Here is a 17274-nt window from a genome sequence, read left to right as displayed (position 1 = left end):
TGAGGCACGGCCATCCCGACACTGTCACGGCACGAAGACGCTGCGGCCGGGGAAGGGCACACAAAGCCCCCTTTATTGGTGAAGTCCTGCCTGTTGGGGGTCCCCACGCTGCCCCCTTTGCAGAGTTCCAGGGCTCACGACCCTCCTGGGATGGTTGGGGGCAGCCTGGGAGCTGGGTGGGGAAAGAGTGGGCAGAAGGGGCAGTCCCAGAGGCCAGTTCCCATCACCCGGCCAGCCACACTCTCACTGGGCTTTCTTGGAGATGGCTGTGGGCCTCCTGCTCGGTGCCAGCGTCTGTAGCACTGGTGGGGGGGCCGTGCCGTACCAGAGTTGGAGCAGGACAAGTCCATGGCAGATATGGAGGGAGAGAGAGCTGCAGACTGTGGAGGGGTAGGTGTTCCAGCAGAGCTCGATCATGCCCAGCAGCAGCACCCTGCAGGGGTGAAAATTGGGGGTCAGCAGGGAGGGGGGCACACCAGCCCCCCTCGCTCCCATACCCCGCAGCAGATGGGAGGTCCCCCTCCCCAGCAGCACATACTTGGGCATGTGGGCAAGCTTGGAGGTAGGGCTGCACCAGAGTAAGTAGGGCAGCGTGTGGAAATACCAGACATAAAACTGATAGTGCAGGGAGCGGCTGCAGCAGACACCCAGGAAGTTGGAGGAGAAGAGGACAAAGACGATCTGTGCGCTGGCGTCAAGGGGACAAACACAGGAGGCTGGAAGTGTGATCCTGCAACAGCTCCCCAGCTGTACAGCACAGGTTGTTCCCCCAGGACACGCTGGTCCTGACGGCACTGCAGCACTGGGAGTTTGCAAATGCTGAGCCCAAGGTCCACCCTGCCCTGCCCTGCCTTCTCCACCCACCTCCCACCCTGCCAAAGGATATTGTTGACGGTCAAGGGAGGGGATGCATGTTTCCTTTCAGCAGGATCCTTCAGCAGAGCCAGGATGCTCTCTTTGGACCTCAGGGGGAAGCACAAACATTGATCTCAGCTGCTGAGTCTTTCCCACCCCAACCTTCCCGTGAGCCACGATGCCTGGGCAGTGCGCTCCCTGAAACCGAACAGTAACTCCCCCCAGCTCCCACCCGCAACCCCAGAACTGCAGCATCGTGGGCGCAGGGGAGTTGCAGACCTGTACCCTGCACCATGGGGGCCGATGGGGACCAGCACCCATGGGGAACCCCAGGTCTCACCTGTGCCACCGATGGACTGCAAAGAGCCCCAGGCCAGCCAGGTGAGCCAGGAGCAGCATGGCGTGGAAAGCCCGATTGTGGAAAACCTCTTCTGGGAGGAAGCGCCAGTTCACTGTCCATTTGAACTGGAACTGGCGGCCCAGGTCAAAGGAGCGAGTCAGATACCCCACAGGGTTCACCAGCAGGAAGGGCAGCCCTAGAACCACCTGCCAGAGACACGTCAGCACCCTTACAGCAGTTGTAAGCTAGGTCTCTGTCACCCTCGCCACCTCCCAGGAATCCCAGCACATGAGACATACACCCAGAGGTCTCCAGACCCTGGGACAGCCGGGCAGGATGCTTCGATGCAGGCAGGGCTACCTGCTACCCCCTGCCGATGGGGATGCCAGCCTGCCCCTGTAGCCGATGTGAGCAGGGACCCACCTGGAGCACAGCACAAATGCAGAGCTTGGGGATACAGCCGAGGAGACCGAACCGTTGAAGAAGGAGGAAGAGAAGTCCGGGCGCGAAGAGCAGGATGTTCATCTTCACAGACACAGCCAGGCTGAGCGGGAGGCTGCGTTACCGCTGGAGGCACCTGTATGGCTGCCCAGGCAGCCCCTGGGCAGCGTGCGGCCTCCTCCCTGGGGCGAGCTGGCTCACGCTCACAGCCTGCCATGGAAGGCAGCCCCCACCCCGCCCCCAGACCCTCACCTGAAGAAGAAGCAGCCCCAGGACCAGCGCTCCTCCAGGAAGAGGTTGATGGCCAGGAAGAGGATGGCCATGGCAACAGGGTCGTTAAAGAGACGCAGGACAAAGATGGAGTGGATGCGGTAGGAGGCGCAGCACATGAAGAAGAAAACATACGGGGGAACCTTGCCGGGGACAGAGGGACAGGAAGACAATCAGCAGCATGCCCTGGAGCCCCGGCAGCCACCGAACCTCTCCAAGGCTCAGACCCCAGCCCTGAGGGCCCGCCCAGCCCGCCTTGCCCAAGCGAGGGCTCAGCAGAGCAGGAGGCCCTGAGGCAGCCAGCGAGGCCCCTGGCCCTGGGCTACCTTGTTGGTTCGGCAGTAGATGCGGAAGACCAGGAGGAGGTTGAGGAGGTAGAGGCCAGCGAAGAGGTACTGCGCCAGGCCGATATCCCTGCCGCGGCCCGTGGCATAGTACAGGCCAAGGAAGATGTAGACAAAACCGGCAGGGTAGCTGTGGAGAGACAGGAGTGAGGGGCCAGGCCCTGCCACCCCCCTGTGCCCGCCGGGCCCCCCCGGTGGCGGGGAGCTGGGCCATCCGTCACTCACACCAGCGGCCCAGTGTTGCCCCTCAGCTGGGTGTAGTCGAGGGTCCCGTTGGCAAACCCCTCCACCTCCTCCATGTAGGCCTTCCAGTCGATCTCGGTGTCTGTGGGGACGGCCAGGGGTAAGCGGGGCTGGGGGCACCACGGGGGGGCTCCCCCACACACCCCTACGCCCCCCGCCTGCCTGTCAGCCGAGGCTCCAGGCCCCCCAGCCCGGGGATGCTGTCACCCACCCGGGCCGGGGGCAGCCCTGTCACCCCGTTAGCGGGACCCCCAGCCCCGTCACCCCAGGGGCGCAGCGGCCCAGCCCGGGGCCGAGCTGCCACTGCTAGGCGCACCCGCCCACGCTGCCGGGCCCCGGCCGGCTCCGCCACCCGCGGGCAAGGCCCCCCCGCCCCGCCGCCGGGCCAGGCCGGGCCCCGGCACTCACAGGGGACCCTGCGGATGACCCAGAGGTTGACGCCGCCCTCGGCCAGGCAGAGGCAGGCGGCCACCAGCGGGGTGTAGCTGGGCTCCAGCAGCGCCGCCCGCCGCTCCCGCCAGGCCCGCCGCAGCGCCGCCGCCCCCCGCCCCGCCGCCATGGCCGCCCCGCGCCGTGTTTCCGGCCGGAGCGCTCAGGACGGTGCAACCGCCGGGGCCGGAAGTCGCACGTGGGGGCGCGGGCGGCACGTGGCACCCGGTGCTTACCCCCCCGCCGCCCCGCCCGGTATGGAGCGGCGGCGCGCGCCCGCCGCTAACCGCCGCTACCGGCAGCGCCGCTTCTGGGACGCGCTGTACCGGCAGGAGGGCGCCGAACCCCGGGAGTGGCTGGGGGGGCTGTCCCGCTTCCTCCCGCAGCTGGAGGCCGAGCTGCGCCCCGGTGACCGCATCCTCGTCCTCGGTACGTGCCCGGTGGAGGGCGGGCGGCGCTGGGGGGTGCCGCCGGTGGGTGCGCTGGCACCGGCCGCGAGGGGGCGGTGTGGCACCGGCCCGGTCACCGGGCAGCAGCGCCCGGCCCGGCAGGGCGGCTGCGCTCCCGGGGCGGCGCGCGGGGACCGGCATCGCCGCCCCACCGTGCCCCGGGCGGGCGGGCTCACTCCCGCCGGGCGGCCGGGATTAGGCGGGTGTAATCACCGATCCTGTTAGCGGATCAGCCGCCGCCAGCTGCGCTTAATAGCCCCCAAATCCGCCCGCCCTCCCCCCGCCGGATCCCCCCCGGGATCCCCCCCGCGGGGCCGCTCCCTGTGCCCGCCGCACCGGGGGGGCCGCGTCCCGCTGGGGCCGGCCCGGCACCGGCTGGGCAGGGTGCTGCTCCCCCGGGGGGGCCGCTCCTCTGTCGTCCCCCCCCGGTTAAGCTCCCCCAGATGCTGCGCGCTGGCCCTCTTGGGGCACGGCCAGCTACTGCACCACCGCACACCGGGGGGAGAGCTGGGGATCCCCTGCACCCCTCCCCTGCATTCAGTGCCTGCAGGGCCACCGGCACATCCTGCCCCAGACCGGGGGTGGGGAGGGATCCCCTGCGCAGGGGCCACTGTCACCCTGTGGTCCTGCAGGGCCAGGACCCCAAAGCACTCCCTTTGCCGGAAGGGGGTAATTAAGAACTAGCCCAGCATACGCTAATTAGCGGCAAGGCCATGGCCTGCTCCCCGTTTAGCTGCCCAGCCCATCCTCACCCTTCCCTGGGTCTGAGGGCAGGGGGTTGGGTGCCAACAGCCCTGCCATGGGCACCCCGAGCCCCGGCTGAGCCGTGCCCCACGCAGGCTGTGGCAACAGCGCCCTGAGCCACGACCTGCACGAGCTGGGCTACACCGACGTCACCAGCATTGACTTCTCCCCGGCCTGCATCGACACCATGCGTGCCCGCTACGCCTGCTGCCCTGGCCTGCGCTGGGCCGTCATGGACATCCGCGCCCTGGCCTTTCCTGACGCCACCTTCGACGTGGTGCTGGAGAAGGGCACCCTCGACGTGCTGATGGTGGAGGAGACCGACCCGTGGGATGTCTCACCCCAGGCAGCCGCCGCGATGCACCGGGTGCTGGCAGAGGTACGGGATGTGGGCAGCCGGGCAGGAGGTCACAAGGTGGACTCCATCCCCATTTTGAGGGGGCATGGGGTGGGGTGTAGAGCGCCTCCTCACCATCCTACTTCCCTGGGGATCCCCCAGCCCGTGCCTGTGCCCCCCACAGTTGGTGCTACCTCTGCTGCTAATCCTGCAAAGGGGCACCTGAGGGGCTCCCCGCACCCCTGGGGGTGGGGGACCCACCCCATCACCCTCTCCCCAGGGCGGCAGATGGAGCAGGGTGCATCCCTGGCGGCTATGGGTCCGTGTTGGGATGCTAAGTGACCACCTCCTTTATTTGCACTCTAAATATGGTGGGATGGGGCAGTAAAAATGGGCCCCATCCCGGCATGGGTGGCTGTAGGAGCACCCAAGGGTGCTCGGAGGGGACCCGGGGACACACACTGAGGTGGCCCTGCCTGCCCAGGGCAAGGTGATGACTGCAGGATCTCGTTTGCCGGAGTCCCCATTGTCCGATCCAGGGTTGTCATGGCAACCCCCGTCAGCATCGACAGGGCTCTGGCGTTGTCATGGGGATGGGCAATGCCTCTGGGCACGATTAATTGGTGGTGGAGGAGGCAGGGGCCTGATTGAACCTGCCCTGGCATGGAGGTGTGGGTCCTGGCAGCCTCCCTTGCCCTGCGGGAATAACTGCAAGGATAATTAATTGCTGCGCCTGCTGGGAGGGATGCTTGTGGCTATTGCCCCCACCCCGCCTCTGCTCTTGCCCCCACCGAGCCTGGGAGGGAGCAGGACCCCAGGTGCTGCAGCCCATGGGGCTGTCCTTGCCATCCAGGTGCTGCCTGGCCAGCACTGCTGCCTGTCCTTGTCATTTGGCCAAATGATGAGGATTTAGTTCTTTTTTTCCTTTTTTTTTCCCCCCCGTTTTAATCCCCCGCTCAATCCCTGCCCTCCCCCTGCACTGCTGGGTGCTGGCCTCCGTCTGCAGCCAGTCCCCACTCTCATCATTCCCAGAGGGATTCGCTAGGTCTTCCCACCCACTTGGTCCCTTTGCAGGGGTCTGGCCGTGGCCAGCACCTTCCTCCTTACCCCCATCCCCCTTTGCCAGGATGGGGGGAGACACAGGGTTTTCACAGCCTCTGTCTTGCTCTCCCTGTGGGGGGATGTAAAGACCCAAAAATCTGTCCTGCCTGCAGGGATGCCCCAGGGACACCCCTGTCCCAGTGATCGGGGGTAATGGGGCGGGGAGGACAGTGCCGGAGGGAGAAGCAGCCCCCCTCGCCCCCCCTGCACCGGCTGGCGGATGGGAAGGTTTCCTGTGCCAGTCTCTAAGCAACGGCCGTTAGTGCTCTATTAAGGAGGGATGGGATGTGGGGATGTGGGATGCCTCGCTGGGCTCCAGCAGGAGATCCCTGCCTGCCCCCAGCCCCCGGGGACACCCCTCGTGCCTGTCGGTTGGGAGGCTGTGGAATCTTTCCAGGACGGATGCATCTGGCGCGTTGCAGGAGGGATGCTGAGCTGGGTGCCGGGCGGGGATACAGGGAATTGCCATCCCCTTTTCCCGGCCAAAACCACTAAAGATCTTGTTCAAAAGCCACCACCGCATTCGGGGGACACACACAGGCTGCCTGTCCCCTCTGTGTCCCTGGCCCCAGCCAGCGCTGAGCCGTGGAGCTTCCCAGCAGGATTAAACCAGAGCTCGGGAACCCCCCCCCTTGGCCCCAGCCCTCTCCCTGCCGCAGTGGCTCCCTGCCCTGGCCCGGGAGGGCTCTGGGGGTGTCCCTGCCGGCGGCAGGGTGCTGCGGGGGGGGGCAGCTGGGGGGCTGGCCACCCGCCCGCCCCGGGCGCTGCCTTTGCATGCTGAGCACGCGAGCGCTGGCCGTAAAAGCCTTTTGACATTGGATAAAGCCAAGCAAGAAAATTGATGTTCTTTTCCATCCTGTTAGCGGGGGCTTAGTTCCAGCGGGGAGAAAATGGTGATTAAAAGGGTCGAGTCCTTTCACATCCAAACACACACAACCCAACACCCACCCCCCCCAGATGCTGGGGGTTGGTAGGGATGTAGCACTGGGTGCCCTGGGGAGGGGGGTGGTGATGGAATGGGGGTTCTGCACTGCTTGGGGCGGGGGGGGGGGGCCCTGTGCCCAGGAGGGTGAAGCCTTTCCCAGCCCCAAGGCTGGGTCTCTGTGCTGTCTGCTGGGGATGGGGGTGAAGGGTTTTGGGGTGTAGGGAGAGGTGGGGTGTGGGTACCCCTGTTCCTCATTGCTGCTGGGCTGTGGGTAGTCTGGGGACATGTCAGAGCTGTGGAGGGCGTCTTGGAGTGGGGGAGAGGGAGAAACTGCAAGGTTAGGGCAGGAGATTTGGGGGGGCCATGGGCTGGAGGGGGGATCACTGGGGATGGGGCTATCTCTGCCAGAGGGGGTGAACCTCACTGTGTCCCCCCACACCGTCCCGGTGGTTCTGCCGCAGGTGAGCCGGGTGCTGCGCCCAGGGGGCTGCTTCATCTCCATCACCTTTGCCCAGCCCCACTTCCGCAAGCCCCACTACGCCCAGGAGGCCTTCGGCTGGTCCCTGCGCCACACCGCCTGCGGGGACGGGGACGCCGGCACCTTCCACTACTTTCTCTACATCATGCGCAAGGGGCAGCCCCTGGACCCCCACGACCTGGCCCTGGGGCGCCGGCTGCACCAGCCCCCCCCACCCCCTGCCCCCCCCCCCCCCTCTGCTCCCACAGATGACGACGAGGACTATCTCCTTGCCATCCAGCTGTGACCCGGGGGGGCTTCCCCAGTGTCCCCCCACCCAATAAAGCCTTAAGCTGCTCCACCCTCATGGATGGGAACAGGGAGCCAGTGTGTGCCCCCCCACCCCCCGCAAGCTGCCCAGTGATGTGAGTAATGGGCGAAGGGGGGGAGGGGGTTGGCCTTCTCCCAGGGGACAGCAGGATGCTCTGGGGAGCGGGTGATGCTGTGCCCCCTCCTGGCCCTTCCCTCGCCGGGCTGGAGAGCAGCCAGAGCTCGGGGCTTTGCGGCTGGTAATGAAACCAAATCGGGTTTAATTCCACCCATCCATCTTGCGGGGAGTGGCTCCCTGCCCCCCCCCCCGCCAGCCAGCTGGGCTGGGAGCAGGATGGGGGGGGCAGGGGGCAGGATGATGAGGGGGGGTGCCTGCTGCCCCCCTGCCTCTTCCTGCACCAGGACCCCTGGACCACCCACCTTGGCCATGTGGGTGTGCAAGGGCACTGTGTCCTTGTCACCCTTCAGCACCAGCCGGGCAGCGAGGGGTCCAGGCTGCGATGTGCCAGTGTGGGGCTGGGGGCACTATGGGGCACGTGTGCAGGCAGGGTGGCATGTCTGCCCCTGTCCCCCTGCTCCTGGCTGCGGTGACAACCCCGATGTGCCAAACATGCCTGGCCTGTGTCTGCCCGTGCCTGGGGCCAGCAGCCCAGTGACATGTGTGTGCCAGGGCTGGTGACACACGTGTGCCGGGGCTGGTGATGGGCATGCCATTGCTTGGCAGGGCTGGCTGCATGTGGGTGCCAGTGTGGTGGGTGCACACGTGCCACCAGGGTGTCCCTAGGGGCTCTTTGTGCACCAAACCCCCGCACCCAGCGTGGGCAACAGAGGGGACCCCTCCTCAGAGGGACAGCGGGAACATACCAGAGAGGTGTGAGCTGCTGGGCTGCTATTTCTGGTGAAAGGCGTAAGTGGGTCAGCCAGTGGCTCCCCCCACGCTGGGAGCTGGCGAAGGACTCTGGGGTCAGTCCCCCCACCCCCACCATGCCACCCCATCCGCAGGCACCCCAAAAACCAGCTGGCACCTGCGAGGGATAGAAAGGAGCAGGCAGCTGCGGCCTCGCCTCGGTACATGAATGTATTTTATTCATTGCATTTTATTCACCAGTACAGTGAAAAATGGCATTTAAATTTACAATGGATCATTCGTAGAACATCATGACACAAGTATCTTTTTTTTTTTTTCCTTTTTTTTTTGTTTTTTTTTCCTTTGTTTTGTTTTTTGTTTGGGGTTTTTTTTGTTGGGGTTTTTTTTTTGCGTCGTTGTCTCCATAAATGCCACTCGTAGGTTATTGAAAAAGATGACGAGTTTCTCATGCACATCAGACCCCCCCGAGAAGCTTCTTAAAAAATAAAATTAAATTAAAGTACAAAATTAAAAACAACGACTCAGGCCGGTCCCTGCCCTCCCCACTCCCCCTCCCCCCCCCCGCCCCGGCCCCACACCCTCAAGCAAGGGGCAGCACCGGGACCCCCTGGCACCCACAGCCCCGGTGGGCTCTGCCCCAGTGCTGCTGGGGGGGACACTGTGGTTGCCGATGGTGCTGCCAAACCCTCCGGCTGGTCCTGCTGCCAGCGGAGGCGGGGGTCAGGCTGGGGGTCCCCGCTCCCCTCCCCCCACCTTTGGCTTTCCTTGCACTCCCTCCATCACTCTCGCGCCCCCCCCCCCCCCCTTTATTTTCCCCTCTCGGTTTTTTCTTTTTTTGTCTTTTTTTTTCTTATGGAAAAAAATATGAACCTTTTTTTTTTTTCTTGTTTGTTTGTTTGTTTTCCCGATGCGGTTATTTCGACATCTCAACGTCAGCAGATCGTTTTTAACAAAGATTCGGATATAAAAATACAAATATGAGGAGTTTCTGTTTAAAAAGAAGCGTGCCGGAGTGGTGGGGCTGACCCTCGGCCCCAGGACCGGGCTCCCGGGCCACCAAGCTCATGCAAAAAACGATGGAGCAAAAAATGTCTCTGGACAGCAGCGCTCCCCCCCTGCTCGTGGGGCCGGGTCTGCCCCGGGATTTGGGGACCCCCCGCCAAGGAGGATGGGGGGGGGAAGGTCACTACCCCCCCCCCGGGAGGAGGGGGGTCTTTGCCCAGGGTGGGGGGGCTGGGCGGGTTGTCCCAGCCCCAGGGGAGGCGGAGGGGTAAAGTGCATGGCTCGGGGGGGTGGGGGGGTGGGGGGGGTGGGTGGTGGTGGTGGTGGCCGCAGAAACCCCCTCCGGGCCGGGGAGGGGGGGCACGGGCATGGCCTCCCCCTCCTCGTCGGCTCGGCAGCCCAGCCAGCATGCGGGGCCGGGCGGGCTGGGAGCGGGCACGGCCGGCGGGTCCTGGCGGCGGGTCCCGGTTTACACCCCCGGCGGCGACTTCTCCGTCATGCCCTTGAGCACCTCGTCTATCCGGTCATCCTCGATCACCACTGCGGGGACAGGCGGGGGGCCGTGGGCGAGGGGACTTGCACCCAGCCGCTGCCCCCCGCCCCGGCCCCTCCCCCCCCAGGGCTCCAGCTGTGCCCCCCAATGCTGAGGAACGGGACAAAGGGGTTCGGGTGGGTGCGATGGCGGGGAGGGGGGGGGATCGCCCCCCCAGCCCGGCTTGGGTAGGGGCAGCACCCCCCCTGCAGCCAGCAGGCTCCTTCTGGATGGGTGGTTGGGGAAGGGGGGGCAGGAACAGACCAGGAAGGACCCCCCCCTCCTCTCTGCGGCAGGCGCTGATGAGAGCAACAGGACTGGAATGGGTAATGACCCAGCGGGGGGGGCACCGCCAGCTCGGCGGGGGTGGCAGCCAGACCCCTGTCAGCATCACCCGCTGCGCAGGACACCCCCACACACACCGTTGGCATCACCGTCAGGGGAGCTGGACAGCCCCCCGTCATCACGGCCGGCTGCACAGACCCCCACCGTCAGCACCACCATTGGGGCTGGACAGGCCCCTTCAACATCCCCCTCCAGAGAGCCCCCCCTCAGCATCACCTGCTGAACAGCCCCCCCCATCAGTATCACCAGTGGGAGGCTGGACAGACTCCCATCAGCACCACCATCGAGGGGCTATACAGACCCCCACCCCCCTCAACAACATCACTGGCTGGGCAGAGCCCCCCATCACTGTCATCCCCAGGGGCAGAGGACAGACACCCCCCCTCCCGACATCACTACCGAGTGGTCAGCAACCCCCCCAATCACCACCCTGGGGGTGGATTGGCCAGATACCCCCCCACTATCACCAGTATCACTGGGAGAGCAGCCACCACCACTACGGTGGGAGAATCCCCCCACCCATCACCCCCAGCGGGTTCTGCTGAACCCAGCTACCACCACCGCAGAGGGGGGGCAGGTGGAGCAGCCTGGGGTGTATTTGCGCTGGGGGGGGACGACTCTGTTCCCCGCTTTTGCCCCTGAAGCTCAATGAGGGGTGTTTGCTTGTGGAGGTCCCCCAAACAGGTGGAGGCTGCAGGGGGAAGGCAGGGGCCATTCTCAGGGGTCCCCAAGGCATCAGGGAGGATCGGCGGTGACAGATCGGGGTGCAGGGGAAGGGGGAGTATCTGTTTGGGTGTTGATGGAAGCAGAGGAGCTGCTGATGGGGGGGGTGGGGTGTCTCTGTGTCAGGTAGTAAAGCTGGGGGGCCAGGACACAGACAGGTTCATGGAGTCCTGGGGGGACAGTAAATCAGAGGGGGTGGGAGCGTGTGTGTGGGTGTTTGTTGATCAGCATTGCCAGCAGCTGCTGATGGGGGTCTCTGCAGCAGGCAGGAACATGGAGGGAGAGAGGTTTATGGGGCTATGGGGGCAGTTCCTGGAGATGACGGGGGGGGGGGGGTAGCTTGTTTATAGGGAATGATGGGGGGCAGCCCGAGGGGATGTGGGGACAATCCCAGGGGTACTAAGGAGCAGTTCTGGGGGGTACCAGGGGCACTTGCAGAGGTGCTGGGGGGCAGCTCCAGGGATGCTTGGGGATAGTCCCAGGGGCAGTCCCAGGGATGCTGCAGGGTAGTCCCCGGGGGAGCCCCGGGCTGCAGGAGCTGTGGGGCAGCACTGGGGGGACAGCGCTGGTGTCTGGAGCTGAGGGGGAGGGGGGCCTGCGGTTCTGGGGCAATGCTGGGTGCCAGGCGCAGAGCTGGGATTCCTAGGGATGGTGCGGGGCAGTGCTGGGGATGATGTGGGGCAGAGCTGGAGATTTTGGGGGCAGTACCAGGGGACAGTGCTGGGGATGCAAGGCAGAGCTGGGAGTCCCAGGGATGCTGTGGGGCAGCGCTGGGGGTGTAAGGAGCCAGTGCCAGCAGTACCGGGGATGCTGTGGGGCAGCGCTGGGGATGTAAGAGCCAGTGCTAGTGGGGATGCTGTGGGGTGATGCTGGGGATGTAAGAGCCAGTGTCGGCTGGGATGCTGTGGGGCAGTGCCGTAGGTGCAATGGCAGAGCCGGGTGTCCCGGGGATGCTGTGGGGCTGTGCTGAGGATGCTGCAGGGCAGATCCCGGTGATGTCGTGGGGCTGAGCCGGGGATAGCAGGGCAAAATCGGGGATCCCAGTGATGCTGTGGGGCGGCGCTGGGGATGCAAGGGCCAGTACTGAGGATGCTGCAGGGCAGAACCGGGGGTCCCAGGGCAGAGCCAGGGATGCAGGGACAGATGCGGGGGTCCCGGGGATGCCATGGGGTAGCGCCGGGGATGCCAGAGCCAGGGTCAGAGATGCTAGGGGTGCTGCAGGGCAGATGCGGGTGTCCCAGAGCAGAGCCGGGGATACAAGGACAGATGCGGGGGTCCCGGGGATGCCAGAGCCAGGGTCAGAGATGCCAGGGATGCTGCAGGACAGACGCGGGGGTCCCGGGGACGCCGTGGGGTAGCGCCGGGGATGGCGTGGGGCTGAGGCGGGGGTCGGGGTGGGCAGAGGCGGGGGGTCGGGCGGTACCTCTCTTGGCGCGGCCGATCTGTCCCAGCTTGGGGGGCCGCTTGCCCTGGTTGCCCCCGAAGAAGGCGTTGGTGTCCTGCAGGCGGCAGCTGAAGGGCAGCTCCCCCGCCTCGGGCTCGGCGCCGTAGCGGCCCACCTTGTCCTCGCCGTAGGGCAGCACCTGCGACATGGCGGGGCCGAGCGGGCCGAGCCGCGCCGCGCCGAGCCGGGAGCCGGTCTGCGGCGGCGGCGGCGGCGGCGGGGAGGAAACCCGGGCGGAAGGATGAAGTCATGCATCCGGGGGGAGCGGGGACCCCCCCGGCGGGGGGCGGCTCCGGAGCGCCGCGGCCCGGCCCGGCCCGGCCGGGACAGGGACAGGGAGCCCCTCGGCCGGTGCCCGGCGCCAGCCCGCTAGCGATGGGGACCCTCCCGCCAGCCCCTGCCCCGTCCCCAGCGCAGGATGGTCCCCCCCGCGCAGCCTCGCCGGGGCCGTCGCCCCAGCTCGGGGGTGCCCCTGAGCACGGGTTGCCCCAGGGGAGCGGGGAGCCCTCGGCACAGCCGGACACCTCCGGGTCACACAGCCGAGGACCACCAGGCACAGCCGGGACCTCCTCCCGGCGCACCCAGGTGATGTCAAACAGACCCCCCAGCATCCCGCTCAAAATCCCTCACCCAGCTCCCAGCCTCCTGCAGCCCAGCAGGCTCAAGCCCCCCAGAAACCCCGGACCAGCTCCCAGCCCGGGTCTCCCCATCCCAATTGTCCCCAGCCCCCCACTGGTGCCTCTTGCCCAGCACCCATCGAGGCACCACCCCCTACAGCCCTTTCCCCAGCCTTGGCGTCCCCCCTTGGAGCCAGCAGCCCCTGCCAGTCCCCTTGGCCCCCCACATGTGAGTCCCTGCACACATGTGTGCATGTGTTTGTACATGTGTGCCCATCACTATTTGCAGGACTGTGGGGGCCACAGGCGTGTGATTCTGCAGGTACCCATCAGTGTGGCCCATGTGGGGACTGTGCCCGGGGACACCCCTCACCCCACAGTTTGGGGCTCTCTGTGGACAAAGGGGAGGGCTATCCCCCACAGGGACCTGCCATGGGTCAGCAAGGAGAGACCTATGAGCGTGGCCCCAGTGCCCCCAGAAAGCCCTGTTTGTGTCCCCTCTGCACACCCCTGCCCCAGACCCACCCTGGCCCTTTCATCCTGTATTTTCCACTGCCAGGGCAGGGATTGCACTAATTGGCATCGGTAGCCCTGAATGACCTCACCTGGAACACCCCCCCCCCATCCTGGTCACCTGGGGCTGGGGAGACTATTTAAGCTCAGGTTGGGACTGCTGCTTCTTGCCTGAGCTGTGGGTACAGGTCTGGCCCCTGGACCTGGCTGGCCCCTGGACCTGGGGATGACGCTGGTGGTTGTGGCTGGTTGGAGAGGACCACCTTGTCATGGGGCAGCCCTGTTCCTGCTGCTCCCTCACATCCAGGCCCCACTGCTTGTGTGGGTGTGCTGAGCTGCAGCAAAACCAGAGCCCTGTGTGAGAAGGTCACTTGCCAGCCCCATACTAACCCCATGAGACTCTCTCTCTGGGTGCTTCAGGGGGGCAAGAATAGGGTTTTACAGGCAGCCTTGTGATCCATCTCTCCATGCCAGCATCTCCATGGCCTGGGATCTGGTTGAAAGGTGCTGTAGAAGAGCATCAGCTGGGCTGGTCCAAGCAAGAGGGCAGGTACTTCTATTTCAGGAAGACTCAGCCATGCCTTTTGCTTTGTGCCCTGTCCTGCAGAGCACTGGTCCCTGCTGTTCCCTCCCAGTGCAGGGATGGGGCAGTGGTGCCCGCTTTCCTGGCAAGGCAGTGCCTTTATTCCTGCTTTTGCTGGGGAACCAGCTTGAACTTTTTCATGTGACAGCTTCTGCTCCTGCAAAAAGCACCTGGGAAAATAGGCAAGAGGCCCACGCTGAGATGTGGCCTGCTTTTCCCATCGCCAAGCCCACGTGCCACTGCCCGTGGGCAGGGACCGGCAGGCCATGGCACGCGCGGGGCCGGGAGTGAGTGAGAAGAGGAGCAGATGGGCTGTGTGGGATGTGAGTGGAGTTGGTGCTGCACTCTGGGAGGGTTTCCAGCCTGGCAGGCTCCTGGGGAGAGGCTTGTGAGGGGTCACCCTGGGAATGGCCCTCCTTATCCCACACCTGCACCTGTATCTATCTGTACGGTGCCTTGCACGCAGGGGAGCTGCCTGGCTTGGCTGTGGGGTGGGGGGAGTTCTGTGGGGCTGGCTGGGGTTTGGGGGTGGCGGGGGACCCTCTGCCCAGCCAAGGCAGGAGGAGGGGTGGATTTCATGCCAGCACAGCTGGGCTGTAGGTGGGACAGGGCAGCACTGTGACCCTGGGCACTGCACCTCCTTGGGTTGTCCTAGTCTCTGGCTCCCCAAGGATGGTGCATCCCTGGGGATGGGGGTCAAGTGGGTACTAGGGATGTGAATGTGGCTGGGTGGGCAGGGGCGTGCAGGAGGGACCCCACCCTCACCCCTGCCAGTGCAGGCTGCATCCCCCGTGGTGAGCCAGACCGCACACCCTCCTTCCCCAGGCTCTCATCCCACCTTCATTATCCGCCTTTTAGCAGCCACCTAATCTCCTTTCTCGCTTCCTTTGCAGCCTTTTGTCCAACACAAAGCCGGCTCCAGCAGGCAGAAGGGGCTGTGGCAGTGGGAAGCAGGTGGTTCTTTCTGCCCTGGCTCCTTCAACCAGGGCTGCAGGCCTTGAGGTGGGGCACCTTGCAGGTGATGCAAGGGCTGGGGGCGAGCTGTGATCCCCCTGGGGTGGGCATAGGGCAGGGGGCATGCAGCCAGGTTCCCAGCCAGAGCAGGGCTGGCGATGGAGATTGCACTGCATTGCCTGGTCTTGGGTGATGCTCCAGGAGTCCGCTGGTGCCTGCTGTGACCCAGCCCCACAGCTGGATGCTGCTGGACCCTTGGTGGGGATTTGGGTGCTGGCTCCGGGTGCTGGGATGGAGGTGAGGTGTTTCTGTGCAGCTACTGGTGCTTCAAGCAGTTTTACAGTGGAGAAATGCCCTATGTGTGCACAAGCGCCTCGTGGTAGAGCACATCCTGCCCAGGCTCTGCAGGGACGCCTGGGGCAGCTGGAGTTGGGCTGGATGGGACCCCGGCTGGTCCCTGAGGCCTGGCAGAGGTGGAGTCGGTGGTCTGACAGGCAGCAGCTGGATGACAGGGAGCCTGGAGGAGGCAGGAGGCATCAGCCACCAGACTCTGGGCTTTCTCTGCTACAGGTCTGGGAGCCACCACCTGGGGCTGGGGTTGCTGGGGCTGGTGCCACAGGGCTGGGGGCTGCAGGGGTGTGCCTGGAGGCCAGCATGGGTGGCTTCAGCTGTGCTGCTTCCATCCCTGCAAGAAATATGAAATGGCTCTGCAACAGTGGTAACCGTGGCCTGGGGAGCCTCACTGAGCTGCTGGCACTGCTGCCGTCTTGAAGCCCCCATCCCCAGGGCAGCACAGGGGACTGGTGAAGGTCATTGACGAGGTTAAAATGTGTCCAACCTTGGCTATTGTCGCTCTCGGTAGCCAAAGCCAAGGTGGGGATGCTGCTGTGCATGCTACCTGTGCTGTGGTCAGGCACCTCCTTTCATGGGTGTTTTGGGGGAGTGGAAACGCCACAAGGCTGGGTGTTGGCAGTGGGATGGCCATGCCTGCTGATGGCTGTGGTGGCCCTTGTCACTGTAGTGAGGAGATGTTGGGGGACAGGCACCCTGCTCAGTAGCTGTGCTGTGGGTAAGCCCAGGGCAACCATGCAAGAGCAGTGTGTTCCTTGCCCTGTGCTGTCCCTGCTGCTGCTGATGTGGAAAGATGAGGCCAAAAAAATCTCTCCCTGGAGGGACAGCACCTTTCCCAGGGAGGAAGGTACTAGTGAGATGGGCTTGCCTGTCCCTGTGCACAGTCTGGCTTCAGGAGAGGGGTGCTCCGATTGTAAGTCAGGGCAGGTAGAAGGGGGATGGCATTGTCCCCATCCCTCCACGAGCTGCCCAGGGCACAGCTGTGGCCCCAGTGATGCCAGGACTGCATCTGAGCAGATGGGGCACCCCCAGCATGCTGCCTGGGGCTGGGGCTTCACGGGGGGTCCCTGGACAGGGCTGGGGTGAGGGGAGAGCAGGAGGATGGGGGATGCCGACCCCGCTGAACGGAAGAACAGCCCTGCTAAGGTGTGAGGCTCCATCCTCATCTGTCACCACATCTCTGGTCACCATGACAACAGACAAGGAGGCAGGCAGGAGCAGGCTGGCAGCCCTGGGGGGCATGGGTGGGGGCCATAGGCATGGGCTGGCACCCATGGGGACCATGTGGAGGGAGGGCAGTTGGCAGGACAGCTGGATCTCTCCTGGGCCTTGGGTGGTGGGGAGGGAGGCTGGGCAGGGCTCAACACAGGCGTGAGCTCCCCACTGTCCTGCTCCCGACTGAAAATCGGAGGGCGGATGGACACAGGTCAGGACAGCAGGTTCGTCCCGGCGCGCAGGCGCTGCGGCACGGCTGGGCAGCCCCTGTGCCGAGTGGTTTGGCACAGCAAGACTTTGGCTGGCGGTCTCAGCGGTTGAGTCACGCTGCTGCCCAGAGCAGTGCCAGGCAGGGCTGCTCAGCGAGGTCTGTGTGTCCAGGCCACTGCAGGGCTGGTGGCCTCCCAGGGGTGGCAGAGACCCGAGGCATGGTATAGGGTAGGGCTGTGCCCCACTACAGCGTGGCAGGAGGGATGCACATGGTGGCAGCCTCCCTGTGAGCCTCCAGCACAGGGGATGCATTCCCTGCCCCAGCGACCCTTAGCACCCATGGGGACAGAGGGGAGCAGGTGGCTGCAGGTCTCTTTCTAGCTGTCCCCATCCCTGGCTGGCTGCTGGGCCCCAGGGAACAAGGCGAGCAGTCTCCAGCAGCACAGGCACCCCCCCACCCTCCCCGGCCCATGCGCCCACTCGCGCCAGCAGCTCTTGGCACGCGGGCAGTGTGTTCCTGGCAGCCCAGCCCTCTCCCATCTGGTATTTATCTCCTTCCCGAAATCCCTCCTGCTGCGGGGGGGATGCCTGGTTCCGGGGGGGACCCGGCCCCACTGCTCACTCTGCAGCATCAGTCACCATGCTGCCATAG

The 17274-nt window shown here is 65.2% G+C and overlaps 4 protein-coding genes across 4 annotated transcripts in view; 1 reads left to right on the top strand and 3 right to left on the bottom strand.

Moving 5' to 3' along the window:
* Positions 1-12751, bottom strand: part of ABCC5 (ATP binding cassette subfamily C member 5) — a 205787-nt gene extending 193036 nt beyond the window's left edge. Inside the window, exon 1 of the mRNA XM_080409097.1 lies at positions 12746-12751. The gene's annotated coding sequence lies outside the window, so the exon portion shown is untranslated. The remainder of the gene's footprint in view (positions 1-12745) is intronic.
* ALG3 (ALG3 alpha-1,3- mannosyltransferase) lies at positions 46-3052 on the bottom strand (the record flags this gene model as incomplete). Its single annotated transcript, XM_080409216.1, has 9 exons — positions 46-433; positions 539-683; positions 887-963; positions 1196-1401; positions 1619-1739; positions 1889-2049; positions 2233-2380; positions 2476-2575; positions 2902-3052. The coding sequence occupies 9 exons, from the start codon at positions 3050-3052 to the stop codon at positions 244-246; spliced, it is 1299 nt and encodes a 432-aa protein (XP_080265342.1). The 3' UTR covers positions 46-243.
* EEF1AKMT4 (EEF1A lysine methyltransferase 4) lies at positions 3180-7302 on the top strand (the record flags this gene model as incomplete). Its single annotated transcript, XM_080409237.1, has 3 exons — positions 3180-3351; positions 4211-4494; positions 6940-7302. 3 exons carry the CDS (start codon positions 3180-3182, stop codon positions 7240-7242), a joined length of 759 nt encoding a protein of 252 aa, XP_080265363.1. The 3' UTR covers positions 7243-7302.
* Positions 8330-12414, bottom strand: CAMK2N2 (calcium/calmodulin dependent protein kinase II inhibitor 2). The gene is made up of 2 exons (XM_080409245.1): positions 12159-12414; positions 8330-9675 (listed from the first exon to the last, which is right to left on the bottom strand). The coding sequence occupies exons 1-2, from the start codon at positions 12325-12327 to the stop codon at positions 9605-9607; spliced, it is 240 nt and encodes a 79-aa protein (XP_080265371.1). The 5' UTR covers positions 12328-12414; the 3' UTR covers positions 8330-9604.
* Positions 12752-17274: the final 4523 nt, after the last annotated feature.

This window comes from Falco punctatus (genome assembly GCF_963210335.1).
Source record: "Falco punctatus genome assembly, chromosome: 13".
Lineage (NCBI taxonomy): Eukaryota > Metazoa > Chordata > Aves > Falconiformes > Falconidae > Falco > Falco punctatus.
The sequence above is the reverse complement of the archived record's forward strand: the minus strand, read 5'-3'. Positions and strand labels throughout refer to the sequence as shown.

Bases quoted from the DNA above. Each gene is read 5' to 3' on its own strand.
- CAMK2N2 (XM_080409245.1), bottom strand. From the start codon at position 12,327: ATGTCGCAGGTGCTGCCCTACGGCGAGGACAAGGTGGGCCGCTACGGC. The intron at 9,676-12,158 runs GTACCGCCCGAC...CTGTCCCCGCAG, and splicing joins GATCGGCCGCGCCAAGAGAG to TGGTGATCGAGGATGACCGG.